A 24,113-nucleotide genomic window follows, 5' to 3' on the forward strand; every position below is an offset into this window, starting at 1 on the left:
TACCCGTTATTTCGAGGCTGTCACACACACGTTATCAGGGGGCCGTTTTCGCGGGTCTGACCAGAAGAAATGATCATGACCAGAAACGTGGTTTAGTGTTTCCGCGTTGCGGTCATGTGACCGCCCGGTCGCTCGGTCATGAAAACACACAACCAGGGTCACGACCCGGTTGACAGCCCAAACAATATGGCGTCGATGACGTTTCATCTTGTGCCGCTAGCTCTTTTCGAGGAAGAATATGGCATCAAGTACAAGTAATTGCCAACCCCTGATGTCTTTCAGAGATGTAGACAAGGTGAGTGTAGCTGGATATTAACTTTTTCAAGAATTAGGAAGGAGTCAGTGAGTGAGTTGGGTTTAACGCCGCTTTTAACAATATTCCAGTTATATCACGGCGTGTCAGCATAATGTGGGAGGAAAGCCCGAAGTGAATGCAGGTTTCAGACGTTTACCACTTCGGTGAAACCCACGAGCACGGGTATGGTGCTGACAAACCTAGAACTATAATCGGAGCGAACCGGGATTCGAATCCACAATCATACGTTTCTGGCGTGCCCAGAATGAGAAGGAAGACAAGTCGTCTTGGCGAGGGTCTGGGGGCGAGACTGTTGTCTGCCATCTAGGCCCTACATCATATAGCACACAACGATCCAACTCCAGCCATCCTATGGGCATCAGGTCATTTTATGTCTTTCTTTGCCATCTTTTACAATCACTGTATTCACCGTGTGTTCGACCGAGTGGACACTGCTCGTGGCTACTCAAAATTCAACACTGATGGTCTTCATGGAATTTTGATTCGCCAGGTACCACAGCGTGATCAAAGTCGACCCTCTAGGTCCATGTGTTACCCCAGAGAATGTAGAGACAATGCTCGGATTTGTTTGTGTAATTCTGTCCTGTGCAACCCGAAGTGAGATAGTCGAGTATCAAGGGACAGTCACTCCTGCATACTCCTCATGATGAGGATGCTCATTAGGCTGCATTTCAAGAAGGCAGGCACTTGATAATAAAGACGGTATTCTTCGAGATTGTGTCATTAATAAATAATCAAACAGAAACTGGTTTGGCTCATGGATAGCGTCTATCAACGCAGCGAACCCAGCGCTACCGATCCTCCTTCCGCCATGTTGGTTTGAAGTTCGCGCTGTGGTCAAGGTGAAAGTCGTTTTCGCGCCACGGTCAAGGTCGCAGTGACCAAACCCCGGTCCCGAGACAAGAGTTTATGACCAGGCGTTATCATGTTATCATCAGAATGACTGCCACACACATGTTGCCAACGGACTGTCACATACCTTTATTGGACGACAGTCAGAAACATGTTATCAACTGACTTGCTCTCTCTAGTGTATCAAAGATTCCATAAGCCGACTGTTGATAAACCAGTCGATACAATGTCTTTGTGTTGGTGTGTATCGAAATCAAGCAAGTCGATTACATTGATTGCATTTGTGTACAATGGTGATAAACAGTACATGTTGGATCGCGGCAGAGCTCTCGTCTCAAACTACGGATTAATCGATATGTCTACCAGGTGTGGTGTGGTGTGGTGTGGTGTGGTGTGGTGTGATGAGGTGTGGTGTGGTGAGATGTGGTGAGGTGAGGTGTTGTGTGGTGAGGTGAGGTGAGGTTTGGTGTGGTGAGGTGAGGTGTTGTGTGGTGAGGTGAGGTGAGGTTTGGTGTGGTGAGGTGTGGTGAGGTGAGGTGAGGTGAGATGTGGTGAGGTGAGGTGAGGTTTGGTGTGGTGAGGTGAGGTGAGGTGAGGTGAGGTGAGGTGAGGTGAGGTGAGGGGTGGTGTGGTGAGGTGAGGTGAGATGTGGTGAGGTGAGGTGAGGTGAGGTGAGGTTAGGTTAGGTTTGGTGTGGTGTGGTGTGGTGAGGTGAGGTGTGGTGTGATGAGGTGAAGTGTGGTGAGATGTGGTGAGGTGAGGTGAGGTGAGGTGTGGTGAGGTGAGGTGAGATGTGGTGAGGTGTGGTGTGGTGAGGTGAGGTGTGGTGTGGTGAAGTGTGGTGAGATGTGGTGAGGTGAGGTGAGGTGAGGTGAGGTGTGGTGTGGTGTGGTGTGGTGTGGTGTGGTGTGGTGTGGTGTGGTGTGGTGTGGTGAGGTGAAGTGTGGTGAGATGTGGTGAGGTGAGGTGAGGTGAGGTGAGGTGTGGTGAGGTGAGGTGAGATGTGGTGAGGTGTGGTGTGGTGAGGTGAAGTGTGGTGAGATGTGGTGAGGTGAGGTGAGGTGAGGTGATGTGAGGTGAGGTGTGGTGTGGTGTGGTGTGGTGTGGTGAGGTGATGTGAGGTGATGTGAGGTGTGGTGAGATGTGGTGTGGTGTGGTGAGGTGAGGTGAGGTGAGGTGAGGTGTGGTGTGGTGTGGTGTGGTGAGGTGAAGTGTGGTGAGATATGGTGAGGTGAGGTGAGGTGTGGTGTGGTGTGGTGAGATGTGGTGAGGTGAGGTGAGGTGAGGTGAGGTGAGGTGAGGTGTGGTGTGGTGAGGTGTGGTGTGGGGTGGTGAGGTGAGGTGAGGTGTGGTGTGGTGTGGTGTGGTGTGGTGAGATGTGGTGAGGTGAGGTGAGGTGAGATGTGGTGAGGTGAGGTAAGGTGAGGTGAGGTGAGGTGTGGTGTGGTGTGGTGTGGTGTGGTGTGGTGTGGTGTGGTGTGGTGTGGTGTGGTGAAGTTTGGTGAGGTGAGGTGAGGTGAGGTGAGGTGAGGTGTGGTGTGGTGTGGTGTGGTGTGGTGAGGTGAAGTGTGGTGAGGTGAGGTGAGGTGAGGTGAAGTGTGGTGAGGTGAGGTGTGGTGTGGTGTGGTGAGGTGTGGTGTGGTGTGGTGAGGTGAGGTGAGGTGTGGTGAGGTGTGGTGAGGTGTGGTGTGGTGAGATGTGGTGAGGTGAGGTGAGGTGAGATGTGGTGAGGTGAGATGAGGTGTGGTGTGGTGTGGTGTGGTGTGGTGAGTTGAAGTTTGGTGAGGTGAGGTGAGGTGAGGTGAGGTGAGGTGTGGTGTGGTGTGGTGTGGTGTGGTGAGGTGAAGTGTGGTGAGGTGAGGTGAGGTGAGGTGAGGTGAGGTGTGGTGTGGTGAGGTGAAGTGTGGTGAGATGTGGTGAGGTGAGGTGAGGTGAGGTGGGGTGTGGTGTGGTGAGGTGAGGTGATGTGAGGTGTGGTGAGATGTGGTGTGGTGTGATGAGGTGAGGTGAGGTGAGGTGAGGTGTGGTGTGGTGAGGTGAGGTGAGGTGTGGTGAGGTGAGGTGAGGTGAGGTGATGTGAGGTGTGGTGTGGTGAGGTGTGGTGAGGTGAGGTGAGGTGAGGTGTGGTGTGGTGAGGTGAGGTGTGGTGAGATGTGGTGAGGTGAGGTGAGGTGAGGTGATGTGAGGTGTAGTGTGGTGAGTCGAGGTGTGGTGAGGAGAGGTGTGGTGAGATGTGGTGAGGTGAGGTGAGGTGAGGTGTGGTGTGGTGTGGTGAGGTGAGGTGAGGTGAGGTGTGGTGTGGTGAGGTGAGGTGTGGTGAGGTGAGGTGTGGTGAGATGTGGTGAGGTGAGGTGAGGTGAGGTGAGGTGAGGTGAGGTGAGGTGAGGTGAGGGGTGGAGGGCAGGTGAAATTGGTTTTCACTGCATGTTCAAGATTATTGCACTTATACAGCGACGTTCATACAAGCGTGTGTATTGGTGACTGCTTGTACAAGCTCGGTCCAATGCCGGTTTTGTTATGTCCGTTAAGATACCACGTCGCAGTTTTAACGTGGATACCCCACACAAACACAGTATAATGACTCCGAGCCGACCAGTCCTTGTTCTATCCCCTTATACCGAGCGCTCGTTAAGGTAACATCGCATATAGTTCGTATAACTTAACGGACCTTTTTTAAGACCGAAAAGTCCGTGATTATATTGTGGGATAGTCACGAGCACAAAACTATTTCCAATTTTGATTTTTTTCAATAGTATTTCTATTATCTCTTGGCGAGTTGATTCAGTACCCGTGAAGGTCCACAATTCTGAGAACAGTAAAATTACAAACAAACACCATTTATTACACAGACATTCAGACTCAATTTTTAGCATATTTACATAAATTAAGTACGATGAATTTGAAACTTAGATTTTGCAAAGTTCCATCGCTGGTTCGCTCCCCCATCACACCTCGTCATCACAAGCGTTGAGTTTTCAGCAACTGTTAAACACTTGTCCGTGGGTTTCTGGTAAAGGGTCTTGGCCTGAAGGTAGATGATGAAGAAAGAGATGAAAAAGAGCATCAACAAAATCTTCTGGAACAGATGTTTCAATAGTGAGTGAGTGAGTTGGATTTAACACCGCTTTTAACAGTATTCCAGTTATATCACGGCGTGTCAGCTTAATGTGGGAGGAAAGCCCGAAGTGATGCAGGTCTCAGACGTTTACCACTTCGGTGAAACCCACGAGCACGGGTATGGTGCTGACAAACCTAGAAACATAATCGGGGCGAACCGGGATTCGAACCCACAATCATAGGTTTCTTGCATGCCCAAGGGACGCAACTGTGCACAGCGAATCGCGGCGCTTTAGACGACTGGGCCACCTGTGCCCCCAGATGTTTCAATAGAGGAGAAGAGATAGAGGTGGCCAAGGTGCGGCGATTCGCAGTGCAGAGTTGCGCCCCTTAGGCGTGCCAGAAATCGATGTTCATGGGTTCGAATCAAAGATTCGCTCTAATTATGTTTCTAGGATGTCTACACCACACCCCTGTTCGTGGGATTAAACCAAAGGTAAATGTCTAAACCTGCATCAGATTAAGTTGAACCCAATCTCACTAAATCATCATTAGATTTAGATTAAATTGTGTTCATTGTCAAAAATGTCAACACTACCAGCTCTCAACATTCATTACTTTTGGACCTTTCCAGTTCACAGGTTATAATATGTCTTAATATCAATGAATGAGGAGATAACCCTATTCACTGTTTTAAATGTTAACGTGTCCCCCGTCGTGTAAATGTTAAAATATTTCTAAAAGCGGGGTAACACCCAACTCACTTGTCCGATAAATTTAACATTAGGTGGTGTTTCATCAAGTGAGTGAGTGAGTGAGTTGGGTTTAACGCCGCTTTTAACAGTATTCCAGTTATATCGCGGCGTGTCAGCTTAATGTGGGAGGAAAGCCCGAAGTGATGCAGGTCTCAGACGTTTACCACTTCGGTGAAACCCACGAGCACGGGTATGGTGCTGACAAACCTAGAAACATAATTGGGGCGAACCGGGATTCGAACCCACAATCATAGGTTTCTGGCGTGTCCAAGGGACGCAACTCTGCACAGCGAATCGCGGCGCTTTAGACGACTGGGCCACCCGTGCCCACAGATGTTTCAATAGAGGAGAAGAGATAGAGGTGGCCAAGGTGCGGCGATTCGCAGTGCAGAGTTGCGCCCCTTAGGCGTGCCAGAAATCGATGTTCATGGGTTCGAATCAAAGATTCGCTCTAATTATGTTTCTAGGATTTCTACACCATACCCCTGTTCGTGGGATTAAACCAAAGGTAAATGTCTAAACCTGCATCAGATTAAGTTGAACCCAATCTCACTAAATCAACATTAAATTAAGATTAAATCGTGTGCATTGTCAAAAATGTCAACACTTCATTACTTTTGGACCTTTCCAGTTCACAGGTTATAATATGTCTTAATATCAGTGAATGAGGAGATAACCCTATTCTCTGTTTTAAATGTGAACGTGTCCCCCGTCGTGTTAATGTTAAAATATTTCTAAAAGCGGCGTAACACCCCCCCCCCCCTTCTCCGATCAATTTAAATTTAACATATGGTGGTGTTTCATCAAGAATGAACCATCTTAAAAATTAAGAACAGAATAGGTTCATCTTCATTTAATCATTAATACAATGTTTTTTTCTTAAAACAGATATGTTTTTCTTGATCAGGTATTTATTGGAGTGATGCGGTTAGAAGTGGTTATCGCTCATTTAACTACTTCAAATTCAGTAACATTGACCAATCAAATAAGGATCATACTTCAGTGTTCTGATAGAATGAACAATAATACACACTACTGACGTGTATCCAGTCGAGGAATCGAAACGAACGTACACGGGTATGTTGCTTACAAACCCAGAAGCATGATCGGGGCGAATCAGGATTCCAACCCTTGATCATAGGTTTCTGGCACGCCCAAGGGACGCAACTGCCAACAGCGAATCGCGGCGCCTAATGCGAGTGGGCCACCCCTGCCTCCTAACCCATCAAACATCAAGAAACTGACATGATAAGGTGTGAGTGAGTATGGTTTTACGCCGCTTTTAGCAATATTCCAGCAATGTCACGGCAGGGGACACCAGAAATGGGCTTCACACATTGTACCCATGCCGGGAATCGAGCCCGGGTCGTCGGCGTGACGAGGGAGTGCTTTAACCACAAGGCTAACCGACCACCCCGACATGGTAAGGATTTTATGTATAGGAAGACGGTACGCTACGGAATACTCCAGGTGTCTAGTTTTCAAATTTTCGAGTATGCTCTTTCTACGAAGATTTCAAAGAGCGTCAAACGACTTTTGCTAACAATTGTTTGATCTGGGTTTGCAACATGCACATCCTTTATAAAGCTTTCAAAGACTTGTGGAGGGCATTTTCAAATTTGATCCATCAGGATTGTCACATGAGAATTCCTGTGTTATATCTTTGAATGGCATTTAGAGTGAGTGAGTGAGTGAGTGATGTTTTACGCCGCGTTTGGCAATATTCCAGCAATATCACTGCTGGGGACACCAGAAATGGGCTTCACACATTGTATCCATGTCGGGAATCGAACCAGAGTCTTCGGCGTGACGAGCGAACGCTTTAACCACTATGCTACCCGACCGGCATTTAGAAGTTGGAATGGTAACTAAGACAAAACTGTTATGGATGAGCAACTTCTATATTACAATTGGGCGACGTGTCGGTGTAGATTCTAACACCGTTATCAAGCAAATGATTCTTGAAAACGGTGTTAGAATCTACACCGAAACGTCGCCCAATTGTAATTAAGAAATTGCTCATCCATAACAATTTCGTCTTAATTCCTGTGTTGGCGTGTACCTTATGTCTCCGTCTTTGCATGCGTTCGCGAACATCTGGTGTCATCAATGTTGGGTACTGATTTATGGACATATTCTTCTGAAATAATCAGAATCGTGCAATGGAGATCTATGATGGGTATGGGAAGGGTTTTCAGTGACACAAAGCTATTGAATCAGCCTGTGTGTCCAATATCACAGTACCTCCGTATATGTCCAGGTGTCTGTAGCATTGGCGATGCAATCGTTATGACCAGGTGTTGTCACGCACATCCTTCTAGAGGCTGATACCAGCAATACACCAGTCGGGAACAGCTGCCAGTACTGGAAAATAGGGAAGGAGTCTCATGGGCTAAGTGAGTGAGTGAGTGAGTGAGTTGGGTTTAACGCCGCTTTTAACAGTATTCCAGTCATATCACGGCGTGTCAGCTTAATGTGGGAGGAAAGCCCGAAGTGATGCAGGTCTCAGACGTTTACCACTTCGTTGAAACCCACGAGCACGGGTATGGTGCTGAAAAACCTAGAAACATAATCGGGGCGAACCGGGATTCGAACCCACAATCATAGGTTTCTGGCGTGCCCAAGGGACGCAACTCTGCACAGCGAATCGCGGCGCCTTAGACGACTTGGCCACCTGTGCCCCCCTCATGGGCTAAGAGTCGTGACGATGCATTGACCTCTTGTATAGCAGTAGTTGAATAAACGTCAATGATTTTTGAATTTTGAAGGACTGTAACCAGAAGCTAAAAAACGACACTTCATGGACGATACTGAAGTACGTGTCCAAGTGAGTTACCGTATTCGACGTAATAAGCGCCCAGGGCGCTCTCTCAATTTGAAATAGGGGGCTCTTATTAGAAAAAAAAAAGTTGAAAGATTATAAATTTCGTGGTTTATGCTGACAGCCTGAAATGATACAAAATAGTCTGTGTGTATTATACACGACAGATATATTTATTCAGAATTTAATTTCCCATAATTAAGGTCGCATATAACACATGAGTGCGTATTATACACAAAAAAATAAGTCATGTGTACATTGATCAATCGGAAGGGGTGCTAATCGGGATTGTTCACTAGCCAATATATTAGCAAATAACGCCGTGAGTGCTTATTAGAGCGGGGCGCTTATTACGTCGAATACGGTATTTGTCTTTCACGCATCCATAATCCCAGCTGCGTATCCGGTTTAAAATTAAAAGGTCCGTGGGTGCCGTTGTACAAAGCGATCTTAGCGCTAAGGTGATGTTCTCTCATGTGAGAGTTTACAATCTCTAGTAGGTGAGGTGAAATGGGGTTTAACGTCGCGTCCAAGATTATTGCACTTATATAGCGACGTGCATGTACGTGTGTGTGTTTGTGTGGCTGCTTGTCCGGACTGATGCCGATTTATAGTGCTAGCTCACTGAGATACCATGCCGCAGTTTAAGATGAATACCCAACTCAGACACAGTATACTGACTCCGAGCCGACCAGTCCTTGTTTTAGCCCCTTAATGCCGAGCGCCAGACAGGGTAACAACAAGTACCATCTTATAACGTCTTTTTGTATGACGCGGTCGGGGAATTACAATCTCTAGTAATCCCTCGGAGACATGGTTTCTCCTACACATAGTCCCCAGAGGACAAATGCCACCATACACCAAACACATATGTTAGGTGGGGAGTGTTTAACGGTTGTTTAACGCCGCACTCAGCAATAATCCAGTCACAGTTGAGGCCTGAAAATAACTGAGGAAAATCTAGTGATCGATATTATGAGCCACGTCCGCGCCGTCGGGTAAGGTGAAACACAATCGTATACGTCACCGAGTGTGAGTACTCGATCCAGTACTCAGGACCATCATAGGTTTCCGGGGACCTATTCTACCTCACAGGGTTCTCAAGAGGACATACATTGCAAGACAAGTATCACAGTGTAACTGTACTTCCTTCAGTCCTAACAGACATGGCCAGCCAATTACGTTGTAAAAGAATAGGAAAGTGGTTGACAAGGCAACATTTTCCTTGGTGCCATTGGACAGGCAGGTAAGCCGGTGAACCCAAAAGGACTGCATGTTCTGGTTCTGTTATAGATTTGTTTTTGCCAGGCTAACAAGACTAGAGAGTTTAACGTTACTCCGGATTGATGACCAATAGACGGTGTGGGCACCGCCGTCATATGGCTGGAATATTGCTGAGCGCGACGTTAAACAATAAACAAACCAAACATATAAAAAACGCACATAATATAGAAATAATCATACTAATGATGATGATGATGATCATAATAAAACAATATGCTTTTCATGACACAAAAACAATGTAAAAAATAAGATATTGTGACAGCGGTGATGTCCTTTATTCAGAACGCGCAGTTCTCAACACTCACCTAAATCTTGAACGCAACGCTGTGCCTACTTGCCTTAAAGTGCATGATCATGCAAGCGTTAGATAAGTATGAATACATGTAAACACACTGCGAATAATAAGAAACAAACGTAGCAGTGCATTCCCGATGTCTATTTTCTGAAATACATGTAGTTGCTATGTTGTTGTTAGGGAAGTAGATCGGCAAAATGAGAAAAGTTGTATCAGGATGACACTCAAATGAAGAAACCAACAATGCATGTTGTAGTTGACGTACCTGGTTATCATCTGTTTGTTGACAAGGGCGGAGAATAGTTGGTTTCTTGTTGTCCCCAGCTAGGCAGTGAGTTGGTCTGGAAACGCTTCGAATCTGTAGAACACGACGACAAACAGCGAGTGAGTGAGTATGGTTTTACGCCGCTTTTAGCAATATTCCATCAATATCACGGCGGGGGACACCAGAAATGGGCTTCACACATTGTACCCATGTCGGGAATCGAACCCGGGTCTTCGGCGTGACGAGCTAACGCTTTAACCACTAGGCTACCCGACCGCCCCTCGACAGACAGTCAGTTTTGTTCAACACCGCTTTGAATAATAGTACAACCATATCATGGCGTGGTAGTCTGATGAAGTACAAACTATACGTAGGTAGGTGGTTCGATCATGCCAAAAGACGTTACAAGATGGTACTGTTGTCACTAGGGCTGGGGCGGGTAACTCGGGCACTCGGGTCGGGTGGGTCCTGAGAAGGACCCGGGTACCCCCAGGACTACCCGGACCCGTGTTCAGGCATGTGATATATTGTTTAATGACAAAAACACACAAAGGCCCAGTGGTTACTCTCCGTGTCGCTAATGTTCGTATATAATTTCTAACGTTGGTTTGTTGTTTAACGCCGCACTCAGCAATATTCCAGCTACATGACGGCGGACTGTAAATAATCGAGTCTGGACCAGACAATCCAGTGATTAATATCATGAGCATCGATCCACGCAATTGGGATCGATGACATGCATCAACCAAGTCAGCGAGCCCGACCGCCCGATCCCGTTAGTCGCCTTTTACGACAAGCATAGTCACCTTTTACGGCAAACATGGGTTGCTGAAAACCAATTCTACCTCGGAATCTTCATGGGTCCTTTTCTAACGATACACACATTCCTTTTGACTTGCATGTGATTGAGTAAAGATAACGCTTCAGTCAACTTCTGTGTCGCATGATCTCATCGTTTGATACATGTATCTAGATAGTTTTGGCCAGGGCTGCGTTAAAACAATTCCCAATCCGACATTTTGTTCCCAACTCTTGAGACCTGCAGTGGGTACCCGGGTAGGGTCGGGTAATAGGGGGTCGGATAGCCGGGTAGTAAATGCGGACTCTTCCCAGCCCTAGTTGTTACCCTGCCTGGCGCTCAGGCTAAAGGAGAGAAAACAAGGACTGGTCTGCTCGGGGTCAGCGTAGTGTGTCTGAGTGGGGTATTCATGTTATACTTAAGCAGGATATCTTAGTGGGCTAGCACTAGCACTATAATCACCTACGCTATACCGGGCTAGTACAAGCAGTCACACACACACACACACACACACGCACGCACGCACGCTCTCTCACACGTGCATGCAGGTTGCGAATCTGTTTGAACACGACGACAGAATTCTTGAAAACGGCGTTAAACTCCTTTTCACCTCACCTCTGATAAATGTTATTATTAATACGCCAATGAGAATAAACCATCAGAAACATGAAACGTCTTTATGACATTTTGAATTACATTGTACAATATTGTATTGTGGCAGATTCGTCATGCCGCTGTATTTGGGTTCCTTGTAGGCCCTTTCGTCGTTCCATATGAGGAGTGGGTGAGTGAGTATGGTTTTTCGCCGCTTTTAGCAATATTCCAGCAATATCACGGCGGGGGACACCAGAATGGGGTTCACTCCATTTAAGGAAGCATTCATGATATTGTCAGGAATCTTGTCGAAGTGTTGAATGGATATAACTGCTGTCATGTATCTTTTTAATAAATCGTCAGTAAAAAAAGTATTGCCAAAACATCTTTTAAAGCATTTCATATTTTGCAAACTCCGTTCCGTTATAACTTGTCTTAGAAATAGAGGAATATATTCACAAGTACCATGTTGACGGTTCACATTTCATGTCGACTTTACGCTGCTTAATGAACTGAGTGAATGAGTTAGTGGATTCAATTTAAAGTCACGTCGGCAATATTTCAGCCATAATGTGACTTGAACAAGTTATGCAATATTTATTATAAAAAAACTGTCGACGAAGGACAGTAGAATAACTAGCAGTATATCACAGATTGCCTTAAAACTAGTTGTAGAACATTGACAATATCTGATTATTGGGGGACTACACAATATAAAAATGGGGCTATAGATCGCCAGCAACAAGGTTAAAATCGCTGAATGAAATGAAACATAGCATTGTATAGAAACAGTCCCACCTCTCCCGTATTCAAAACCTTGGCGATAGGACACTCCGGGTAGACATTTTCTATATACCAGCGGAAGTCATGACAATGAAGACTGTCCCGCAGTTTCCTCCGGTCCGTCACATCACCATAGTCAATGCCCTGTAAGAATATCTGAATTCATTAATCTGATTTATAGTTCTCTTTATAAGATCCAAGCTACAATATGATTTTATTAAGAACACAATCATGTTGCTGAATACATGGAACCTATCATTTTCAAGATCTCACCAATAAAATGTGTCGAAAGAACCTAGCAACCTTTCTGGTATCCGAACTACCAGTGCCTTCTGATTGAGGAACAAAATTAATGAAACATGTCGAAATATGCTTTATAGGATGTGCCAGGCTTTTAGAGTATATTATTTCATATGTTTCTTATGTTCATATCAAGAAAACTGTAAACATTCGTGAAATGTGAACACTAGAACGTTTCCCGCAGCCAGCCTAAAATAAATGTTCTTAATTATGATGTAATGAATGACATCAAATCATAATTTTCTTTACAATGAAACAGGGTTACCGCAAATAGATCGAACTGTTCATTCATCATTGATACAAGCTGAAATAATCGTATTCACAAACATTTATAGATTTTAGAAAACATTACCTTAAAAAGTAATGGGTACTATTTGTAAGGGCAAATCAAACGACAAAGTTGATTGTTGTTTTACGCCGCACTCAGCAATATATGACGGCTCGACAAAGAACCACACAGGACCGATCATATTATAAGACGTTTCGGCTACAAGTGTCAGCTGAAGGTCTTATGGCAATTGCTTTCCACTGTTGGATTTGTGTTGGAAAAGTTGTGTCTGATTTTGTGTGCAGTATTCCAGCTGTACATGTCCGGCTTGGAAATAATCGTGTCCAGGCCAGGAAAGTCAATGATTGATAGTATGAGCAACGATCCACTCCATCGGGGTACGATGACATGTAATCAACCGTACCTGACCACCCGATCAATAGTCACCTCTTACGATCAGCATAGGTAGATGAGGACTTATTCTAACACGGATCACCAGGGGTGAGTCTGAGATGCCCTTCATAAAGGTCCGACGAGTGAGTGAGTGGGTATGGCTTTAAGCCGCTTTTAGCAATATTCCAGCAATATCACAGCGGGGGACGCCAGAAATGTTGTACACATTGTACCCATGTCGGGAATCGAACCCGGGTCTTCGGCGTGACGAACGAACGCTTTAACCACTAGGCTACCCGACCGACCCTGTCCGAGCAGTGTAGTATTTACCGGCGACAATCTGTTAGCCTCGTAGAAATAGTGTTTGTACTCGTCGAGCCAGACTTCGGCAACCCGTATGGAGTTGGTCAAGGAGGGCTTCCCACCCCTGTGCCACTTTATTGGATTAACTTTGCGGAATACATGAGCGACGTGGGAACACGGTAAAACCTCCAGAGTTCCGTTACACATCCATATCTGAAAATACAGTACGAATTTTTCACTGTGTACATTACTATTCAGAAGTATATTCCTCCTACTAACATGTTCAACTAGCAGTCATTAGAAACGAATAGCTCTTAATATCTCAATTATAAAGTAACGAAGAAAGACAAGTTCTATGCTTTAACAACTTCTTTACTACAATTAGTGCGACGTTTCGGTGTAGATCCTAACACCTTTTTTCAAGCAAGTGATGGATAGTGCCTACTTATATTACTCAAATTAGGAATTTAAGGTGCGCTTTCCGACATATGCGTATTTCGCGCACGGGCCCGCCAGGCCATTTGGTGTTTGGTCGAAGAGGGTATGTCCGAAAAGATGAGGCAACCTAGGTGAAATAATCCATAAAAGGTGAAGGGAGATGGGGGAGGGGGGGGGGGGGGGACTAAAAGGAGTGTGTGTGTTTTTATAGGTTTAGAATTTTAGGGTTGATTGGCAGCTTGTTTGTTGTACTTTTATTTTTAAATGCGGACAAGTAGGCCTGTTTTGATTAGATATATGCTTTGAAGGTTTGTAAGTCATTTAGGGGGTTCAGTACAGTTGCTAGTGTCATTTGATTGTTGCAATTTAGTGTGGATTGGAGTGTCGTTCTGTGTTGCTGGTAATGTGTGCAATAGAATATTACGTGTTCAGGCGTTTCTTTTAAGTTGCTGTGGGGGCATTTACCGGTTTGGTGTTTTTTTAATTTGGTGCAGGTGGGAGTTTAACTTAGTTTGGCCTGTTTGTAGTTTAGTTATTACTCTGTCAATTTTTTGGGTTTTATGATGGATTTTGTTTTTTTGAGTGGCTTTTGTAGCAGGTGTTTTAGTTTCCAATCAGATTTCTGATAGTTATTTTGCCACTTTTGGAAAATATTTTCCTTTGTGATACTTTTAATTTGTTTTTTTTTAATATTGGTAGGTTGATGCTTACTTCTTCTAATTTTAGTGCAGATTTGGCTGCTTTGTCTGCGTCTTCGTTGCCAAACACTCCAACGTGGGCAGGGATCCAAACTATTTCTATGTCTTTACCTAGTTTACGTAGATTGTTGGCGCTTTTAATTATCTGTTGTATTAGGTTTGGGCGCTTTTTTGTGTTTTTGTTTTTTATGGCCAGGAGCCTACTTAATGAGTTTTTTTGGTGTCTATTTATTTGATCGCTGTGCAGGGCTGTTACTATCCCCATCAATTCGGCTGTGAAAATTGATTGATTATTTGGGAGCCTATATGATTGTGTTTCTTTTTGGGTTTTGTTGATATGGATGCCGAATCCTGTGCGTTTTGAGCCCGGGTCAAAGGACCCGTCTGTGTAAATGTGACACCAATTTGGCCATTTTTCTTGAATGTATGCTAGTGTGATGGATTTAGCGGTATTTGGATCAGTTTCTTTATTTAGTCTGGTGGAGATAGATATGTCGATTTTCGGGGGGATCTCTTGATCTCACCCAAGCGATATCTCCTGTTGGAGCCAGTTTTGGATGATAAATATTTCTTGTTCATGTACATTTCCATTTTCGTTTTGTCACACAATACTGCACGTTTGTTTAGGTCATACTTAAGTGAGTAAGGTTTTTCAGCACTGAAGTAAACTTTAAATTTAATCACAACAGGATACACAATACAATGTGTGCAGTCATTAGTTAATGTGGGGAATAGAACACGGTCCTTCACATAACGATCAACACACTATCTATGATGAGTAAGTGGGCTTTAAATCAGCCTTTCAGTATTCCATTATTTTTATGTCCGAAGTTTCACTGAGACTCGTTACACTTGTCTGGAGTAAAAAACAAAACGATGGATACTGAAGTAGGCAGACATTTTGACAGCTTTCAGACAACGGAAACGAACCGAGTCACTTCCCTTTACCAAATGCATTCAAATAACCATTGTTCATTTCAGTTCAATGATGCTTGTGCGGGATAAGCAAGGTACCTAAGGTATGTTCCGATTGATTTCTCAGAGGGCTACATGAGCGGGCTATATGGAAAATATTTGCCCGCTCCCAACCAATCAGAATCCAGTACTATAATGTAATTATAAGGTGAGATAAATTGTAGTGGTCTAGGTGTACCCGTCACTGCATGCCATTGACCGAACATCTCACGAACATCATCGGTCATTCAAGTCATTTTCTACAATAAACGAACATGGTACGAGACACACTCATAATGTGAATCCTACTTTGAAAGAGAGTTCCATGTTTTCTCCACCCCAGTACAAGAGTCCCGGGTCATACGTTCCCAGAGTTGTGAACCACTGTTTGTCTATAGCAAACAACCCGCCAATCATTGTGGGGGATCTGAAAATCAATGAGTGAGTGAGTGAGTGTGAAAATCAATGAAGTAACACATATATTATTACACCCACGTAAAATTAACTATATATTATTAAAGTAGTCGCTAGTCAATGTAATACGGATTCAACTATAAATGCAATTTATATATTACCGATACAACTATTGATGCAATCAATATACTAGTATTACCGATTCAACTATTAATACTATATATATATTACCGATTCAACAATTAATGCTATCAATATATTACCGATTCAACTATTAATGCAATCAATATATTACCGGTTCAACTATAAATGCAATAAATATATTACCGATTCAACTTTTAATACAATCAATATATTACTGATTCATCTATTAATGCAATCAATATATTACCGATTCAACTATTTTGCCAAGTTTCATCTTTTTAATAATTCTCAAAGTATGTTTACAGTGTTTGGACAAATAGTTTTTTTTATATACTACGTATCTATCCATGGTGACGTTTCTTTTGCGGTTCAATATATACTCAACAACAAAAGATCCTGTGACACCACTATTTTAAACAACTAAAGTTTGGTTGTCAATATTGTGGTACATGTATGGAATCAAGTCACAAAAACGCAACTGCTACAGAAAAGCATGCATTCATCGCAAAAGTTGACTTTTATGCAAGCCTCATGCATTTCACGACCCAAGAATGGGTATAAAAACATATGCGTTAACGGGATTCCATGTGCATTGTTTAGCATCGTGCTGACAACAACCACTCAGAAAAACAACCAAATTACGCAATTATCCAACATTACGAAATGCAAGGCCTGTCTGAAAATGAGCGTCTGCCATTGGTATGGGTGAAGCAAGATCGCGTCAACGTGATCTTGCAAGACAATTTAACAGACGAAACAGACGAATGCAGTCAGAGACCATCCTCGGAGTGGTAGGCCACGCGTAACCAGTAATCGACACAACTGGATTCGAACAACACAACTACGAGATCGATTCCAGCCAGCAACAGTGACTGCATGAAGCATCCCTGGCCTTCGACGAATATCTTCACAAACCGTACGTCGTCGCCTCAGATGTTCAGGAATTGTCGCCAGAAGACCAACCAGACGTCCCATTTTGACAGGAAAACACCGTCAAGCACGTCTACAGTGGTGCAGACAGCGTTTACGCTGGACAGCCATGCAGTGGGGACAAGTTCTATTCACTGACGAGTCTCGTTTTCACCTCAGCTACAGCGATGGGCGGATTCGAGTGTACCGAGGTCGAGGTGAACGTTACGTCAATCATTGTGTCATGGAAGAAGATCGGTTCGGGGGCGGCAGCGTAATGGTATGGGGTGGGATTACAGCAAGACAGAGGACCCATTTGATAGTGGTAGAGGGAAATCTCAATGGACAGCGCTACCGCGACGAGATCGTCGGCCCACTGTTGTTCTACCGTTTTTGCGTCGTCATGGCCCAGGTATTAACTTTCAACACGACAACACCTGGCCTCGTATTGCTCCACTTGTTCAGGAGTCTCTTCAACAAAACAATGTCACAGGAACGTTTGTTGTTCAGTATATAATATGCTTGAGCAATGTATAGTGTTACCTGATAGGTTCAGTGGGTGTTTTCAAGGTATTTCTTCTGTCTTTGCTGACATGCTCCCAGTGGAATTTTAACTGCTTCCATCTAAACACCCCTAAACGCTTGGTTGTATTTAGAATACCTGTTCCGAAATATTCTGAATGGATCACGTCAATCATTGGGATCGGTACAGTCTTTGGATTCCTCTGAATGCGATCTAGTAGTGGTTCCAACCAACCTACGAAATAGTGCGCAAATGACTTAAGTACTTCAAATGTATTTTAAGAAAAGCATTGATATGGAGTTAGTCTGTTAGTTTTGATTTCTATGTATATGACCTGTCCATACATCTGGTCGTGCATCTGTGTACAATAATAGTCGGGGCGGTCGGGTAGCCTAGTGGTTAAAGCGTTCGCTCGACACGCCGAAGACCCGGGTTCGATTCCCGACATGGGTACAATGTGTATATTTCTGGTGTCCCCCGCCGTGATATTGCTGGAACATTGCTAAAAGCGGCTTAAAACCATACTCAGTCACTCACTCACTGCAATAATAGTCCCTTCGTAAAATCTTGTGTTATGAGCCTTACCTTCTCTCACGATCAAGGTGTAACGATATACTCATAAATATAGCGATTTGATAGTGTACAATGTACTCTCTTCTCTTTTGTTTGTTTTTTTGTACCATATCTACACTCATGGTCCTGCATTAGTTTCGGCTTTCCCCCACATAAGTGAGTGAGTGAGTGAGTTAAGATTTATAGTCACATCGGCAATATTTCAGCCATATCGTGACTAAATCAAGTTGGACAGTAATAATACATAAATATAGACATTAAAATCTGTCGACAAAGGACAGTAAAAACACTAGATTATCACAGATGTAGATTGTAAAACTAGCATAACAGAATAAAATTTGTAACAATTCATAACAATACACAATAAAAATGGGCTATAGATCACCAATAGCCAAAGGTAGGTCACCATACTAGGTATCCCCCACATAAACCTGACACGCCTAGACTGCTGTTCAATGTGGCGTAAACCCAACTCTTGTCATACATGATGAGGTGAGGTGAGGTGAGCTGAAATAGGGTTTAATGTCATGTCCAAGATTATTGCACTTATATATATATATATATAGTGTGTGTGTGTGTGTATGTGCTTGCGTGTGCGTGCGTGTGCGTGCGTGTGTGTGCTTGTACTAGTCCGGACTAATGCCGATTTATAGTGGTAGCTCACTGCCGCAGTTTAAGATGAATACCCCACTCAGTTACAGCTGCAGTATACTGACTCCGAGCCGACCAGTCCTTGTTTTAGCCCCTTTATGCCGAGCGCCAGACAGGGTAACAACAAGTACATTCTTTTAACATCTTTTGGTATGACGCGGCCGGGTATCGAACCCCGGACCTTCCGCTCTCCGGGCGGACGCTCTCGATCTACCTCTAGACAACGGAGGCGGTTGTATACATGGACTAACCGTAAGACATTGATCGTTTGATCAATGTGACTGACGCCGACTGCTGAGGAGGTTTAAAGCACACACAATGAACAGCTTGTATTCATGGCTTGGAAACAGCCGACGTTAAGCGATACTGAGTGTTTCATGTACAATACAAGTGGCTCGTAAAGGGACATGTATAGCCGTATTGGGACATGTATCGACGTTATTGCGAATTCCACAGGCGCATTTTGTATTCTAATGGCCGCCATCCTGGTGTCGCGTTCCCTGTGTTCTTTACGTCGACACCATTCTGGTTCCGTTTGGCAACAACCATGATGCTTGGTCTCAATGCCGTGTTTGTTATATAGCTAGTATCATGATAGTTATTGTTTAGTATGAATAATATATAATGCATTGATAAAGAGTGAGTGAGTTGTGTTTAACGCCGCTTTTAACAGTATTCCAGTTATATCACGGCGTGTCAGCTTAATGTGGGAGGAAAGCCCGAAGTGACGCAGGTCTCAGACGTTTACCACTTCGGTGAAACCCACGAGCACAGGTATGGTGCTGACAAACCTAGAAACATAATTGGGGCGAACCGGGATTCGAACCCACAATCATAGGTTTCTGGCGTGCCCAAGGGACGCAACTCTGCACAGCGAATCGAGGCGCCTTAGACGACCGGGCCACCGACTGTCATTTAGACGACTGTCATTTCTGAATAAACATATTATGCAGAATAGATGCTTCTTAGTGCTAAACCACATTGAAATATAGCAAAATACCAACCTGGGTAGCATTCGATATGGGAGTCAAGAAACACCAGTATCGGACTAGTGGCAACGTCATATCCGGCCAGCCTCGCTCTGATTAACCCCTGGTGTTTCCTCAGTCTGACAATTTTGACCTTCCCAAGTTTTGACATGTACTTTTTCAAAGGGCTCATCAGATGCTCTGGAGGACAACATGAACGTACATATATACAGGTAGCGTTAAATAGTAACACTTTTAAAGGGTTTTTGTGTTTTCTTTGTATTTTTACGCTTCATAACCGAACGTGTTGAGGGAATTCGTGCAAAGACATTGCTGTGATCTGTTGCGATATGTTTGACCATGGGAGAAATTTAGCAACAAATGTATCTATCCACAACTAGAACAAACTATAAACAGTTTTAGTTTATGCTCTAGTACCTTGAGTTGATGCATCATCAACCAGAATTATCTCCCTTACAAGGTGTGAAGGAGAGCGGTCAAGGACGCTGTGAACAGATCTCAGGAGAGTGGACCAAGCCTCGTTATGGAAGCAGATGATGACACTAGCTGGAGGTAGATCGACTGGATACACACGTGACTTGCATCTGTGAAATGTATGGCATTACTTTTACAATAGATATTTTTGTTATTATGCACAGATTAACGGCAATCCAAGCCCTGATGGTAAAATCATGCACCAATGAACATCAGGCCGAATGTTTGTCTATATACTCACTAACCATGTTTAGAATACCCATAATACATGTCGGGAATACCCATTAAAATATTTAAAGTGTACACAAAACACATTTATGATATTCACTCATGTTTAGAATACTCTCTCCGTGTTTAAAGTACACACAATACACATCTACACTATTCACTAACCATATTTAGAGTACACGTAAAACACATCTTCAATACCCACTATCCATGTGTAAAGTACCGTGAATACCCAGTATCCACGTTTAAAGTTAAAAAAAACCACGTCTACAATGCCCACTAACCATGTTTAGAGTAGACTCGAAACACATCTACAATGCCCACTAACCATGTGTAGAATACTAACTAACCATGTTTATGTACACACACAACACGTCTTCAATGTACCCATAATATACGTCTAGAATGCTTTCTACCCATGTTGAAAGTACACACGAAACATGTCTACAATGCTAACTACCCATGTTTAGAGTACACACGAAACATGTCTACGATGCCCACTAACCATGTTTACAGTACCCATAATACACGTCTACAATACCCACAAATAGAATACCAAAGCAATAGAACAAACAGCATTAACTATTCGGCTCTAAAGATAGCTGCGTAAACATGAATGGTTCATTGAAAATCAGTGATGGCACCAGGTATCATTGAACATCCAAGAATATGAAGAATACTCAACAGGAAAGTCCAAATACCAACTAGCTATGTTTAGGATACCCACTGATCGGTTTGGAATACCCACTATCCGTGCTTGAATCATATCTGTATCACGATGAGATATAGAATTTTCTATCCTAAATGTTCCAGTATGAGTGAGTAAGTTGGGTTTAACGCCGCTTTTAACAGTATTCCAGTTATATCGCGGCGTGTCAGCTTAATGTTTGAGGAAAACCCGAAGTGATGCAGGTCTCAGGCGTTTACCACTTCGGTGAAACCCACGAGCATGGGTTGTTCCAGTATGAAATATATAATGCGGCTGTTATGTAATTACACGTGACACGCCTCATACATACTCATCCAGCCTACTGTCTGGCAGACGCCGATGCACGGAGATTCGGTCGCTCACCATCTGGTTGAATCTGTTCCTTCTCCGTCCTTCTGTCCACTGCAAGATCTCATCCTTCTTGGGTGAGTAGCGGTACTCAACACCCCACTCACCTACCAACCAATGCCGCAGAATGTAACTGTAGGTATATGTAACCTTGCATTATCCCACATCAACTGAAATTGCTAACGCACATTTTGTGGCCCGTGAAGATCCGTGGTAGAAAAGGTCTTCAGCAACCCATGCTTGCCGTAAAATCAGCAATATTCCAGCTACATGACGGCGGTCTGTAAATAATCGAGTCTGGACCAGACAATCCAGTGATTGACACCATGAGCATCGATCCACGCAATTGGGATCGATGACATGCTTCAAACAAGTCAGCGAGTCTTACCACCCGATCCCGTTAGTCGCCTCTTACGACAAGCAAAGTCGCCTTTTACGACAAGCATGGGTAGCTGAAGACCTATTCTACCCCGGATCTTCACGGGTCCGCACTATATATTGAAAAAGGTTCCTTCATAAAAATTACCGAAAAAATAAATGCAAATAGTAATCAGTGTTGGCACTATTAACAATTGTTCTTTGCGATTCGGCAATTCAACAAAAAACAACCAGAACAACGAGACACAGAGATTGATAGCCTGATAGTTAAGGACGGACTTGACAATAACCGAAAGCAATCGGGGAGAAATAAATCATCAGTTTGACGCCAGTTTGAACAGTATTCCTGTTATATAACTGTCAGCTTACTGTTGAAGGAAAGCAGTAAGTGATTATTATGATGCAGGTCTCAGACGTTTCCCAATCTGGTAAAACCACGAACACGGGTATAGTGCTGACAACCCTAGAAACATAATCGGGGCGAACCGGGATTCGGGGCGAACCGGGATTCGGCCCAACGGTCATTTTGGCGTGACCAAGGGACGCAACTCTTCACACCGAACGAAAGTCAAAGCATGATCCGAGGATTCAATTTAATATCCAAATGTAACGATATTTAAAAGCTGATACTCAGGTATTTTTGTCTTTGGTCTACGAGCAAGGATATTGTGCAGCTTCCAATACTTTAAGTAATTGAAACATACTATATGATTATGATGATATCTATACATGAATGAACATGTATATACATGTAGGCTATTACATCAGATGAGTGTGAGTGTGAGTGTGAGTGTGAGTGAGTTTGATTTTATGCCGCTTTTAGCAATATTCCAGCAATATCACGGCGGGGGACACCAGAAATGGGCTTCACACATTGTACCAATGTCGGGAATCGAACCCGGGTCTTCGGCGTGACGAGCGAACGCTTTAACCACTAGGCAACCCGATCGCCCCACATCAGATATAACATGAAAGTGATGTATGTACATCATATCAACATTAGGCTAATAAAGGGTGAGTAAGTGAGTTTGGTTTAACAGTATTCCAGTTATATCACAGCTTAATGTGGGAGGAAAGCCCAAAGTGATGCAGGTCTCAGACGTTTACCACTTCGGTGAAACCCACGAGCACGGGTATGGTTCTGACAAACCTAGAAACATAATCGGGGCAAACCGGGATTCGAACCCACAATCATAGGTTTCTGGCGTGCCCAAGGGACGCAACTCTGCACTGTGAATCGCGGCGCCTTAGACGACTGGGCCACCCGTGCCCCCTTGCTAACAAAGAGAAGAGCAGTAGTAATTGTTTACATTGACAAAAGGGCAACGAGGACAACTGTGACACTCTCAAACAACATAAACATGGGAATTGAAAAAAAACTAAAATATAGTAGTGATTCAGTGAGTATGGTTTTACGCTTAAGCAATATTCCAGCAATATCACGGCGGGGTTTACAAAAATGGGCTTCAAACATTATACCCATGTCGGGACTGAACTCATGTTTGTTTGTTTGTTGTTTAACGCCGCACTCAGCAATATTCCAGCTATATGATGACAGTCTGTAAATAATCGAGTCTGGACCAGACAATCCAGTTATTAATATCATGAGCATCGATCCACGCAATTGGGATCGATGACATGCATCAACCAAGTGAGCGAGCCTGACCACCCAATCCCGTTAGTCGCCTTTTACGACGAGCAGAGTCACCTTTTGCGGCAAGCATGGGTTGCTAAACAACGTATTCTACCCCGGAATCTTCCCGGGTCGACTGAACACATGGAAACCGTCACGTGCCTTACCTGGACCAGCTGATGAGCCAGATTATTCGTTGATGTTTATATTTACATTCATTTTATTATTTGCAGGTTTTCATATATTTCTTGTGTCCCCCACCGTGATATTACTGGAATATTGCTATAAACGGCGCAAAACCATACTCACTCACGAATATTTGCAGATCAACTTACGTCCTTTGTCTTACCTGGACCATTCTCCGGACTGTGCTCCACAAACGGAGGATATGTCACATTACTGTCCTTTCCTCCATATTCCTCCACGTAATACTCCACACTCTGTGTGTTCTGTGTCTGTTGGACACGTTGCTCTGCGGCGGTGCCCGAGTGCACATCCTTCCTTATGCCCCTTACTGCTCTGTTCACATCCTTCTGGCTGTCTCTGACTGCTGTGTGCACATCCTTCTGGCTGTCTCTGATTGCTGTGTGCACATCCTTCTGGCTTTCGCTTACTGTTGTGTGCACATCCTTCTGGCTTTCGCTTACTGTTTTGTGCACATCCTTCCTTATGTCTTTTAATGCTGTGTGCACATCCTTCTGACTGTGTCTGACTGCTGTGTGTACATCCTTCTGTCTGTCTATCGCAGCCGTGTGTATATATGTCTGTACATCCGTCTGTTGAATATCACCAATGTGATGTAGTGCATCATCATTGTCATACCTCCTTTTCACGCCACCTCTATAAAATATTTCATCATGAAATGTTAAAAGGGCGTTTTTCAGAAACGTCCCTGCTGCATATAAAGACACCAGCAGGAAACAGATGAATACTGTCTTGGGTGAGGCTCGCAATTGACGCTTCAT

At 43.9% G+C, this 24,113-nt stretch overlaps 1 protein-coding gene across 1 annotated transcript; it reads right to left on the reverse strand.

The window, feature by feature from the left end:
• Positions 1–4,027: 4,027 nt before the first annotated feature.
• On the reverse strand, positions 4,028–24,113 carry LOC139448032 (polypeptide N-acetylgalactosaminyltransferase 5-like). The gene is made up of 11 exons (XM_071229534.1): positions 23,498–24,113; positions 21,100–21,244; positions 19,796–19,962; positions 19,394–19,558; positions 17,186–17,399; positions 15,485–15,602; positions 13,113–13,298; positions 11,837–11,965; positions 9,646–9,738; positions 7,225–7,344; positions 4,028–4,193 (listed from the first exon to the last, which is right to left on the reverse strand). The coding sequence occupies exons 1-11, from the start codon at positions 24,111–24,113 to the stop codon at positions 4,053–4,055; spliced, it is 2,094 nt and encodes a 697-aa protein (XP_071085635.1). The 3' UTR covers positions 4,028–4,052.

This window comes from Haliotis cracherodii, unplaced genomic scaffold (genome assembly GCF_022045235.1).
Source record: "Haliotis cracherodii isolate W230 unplaced genomic scaffold, xgHalCrac1.p SCAF_7, whole genome shotgun sequence".
NCBI classification, from domain to species: Eukaryota; Metazoa; Mollusca; class Gastropoda; order Lepetellida; family Haliotidae; genus Haliotis; species Haliotis cracherodii.

Coding starts and splice junctions, on each gene's coding strand:
- LOC139448032 (XM_071229534.1), bottom strand. CDS start 24,113: ATGAAGCGTCAATTGCGAGCCTCACCCAAGACAGTATTCATCTGTTTC. Junction 11,966..13,112: donor AGGCTAACAGATTGTCGCCG/GTAAATACTACA, acceptor ATATTCTTACAG/GGCATTGACTATGGTGATGT. Junction 7,345..9,645: donor AACAAACAGATGATAACCAG/GTACGTCAACTA, acceptor CCTATTTTCCAG/TACTGGCAGCTGTTCCCGAC.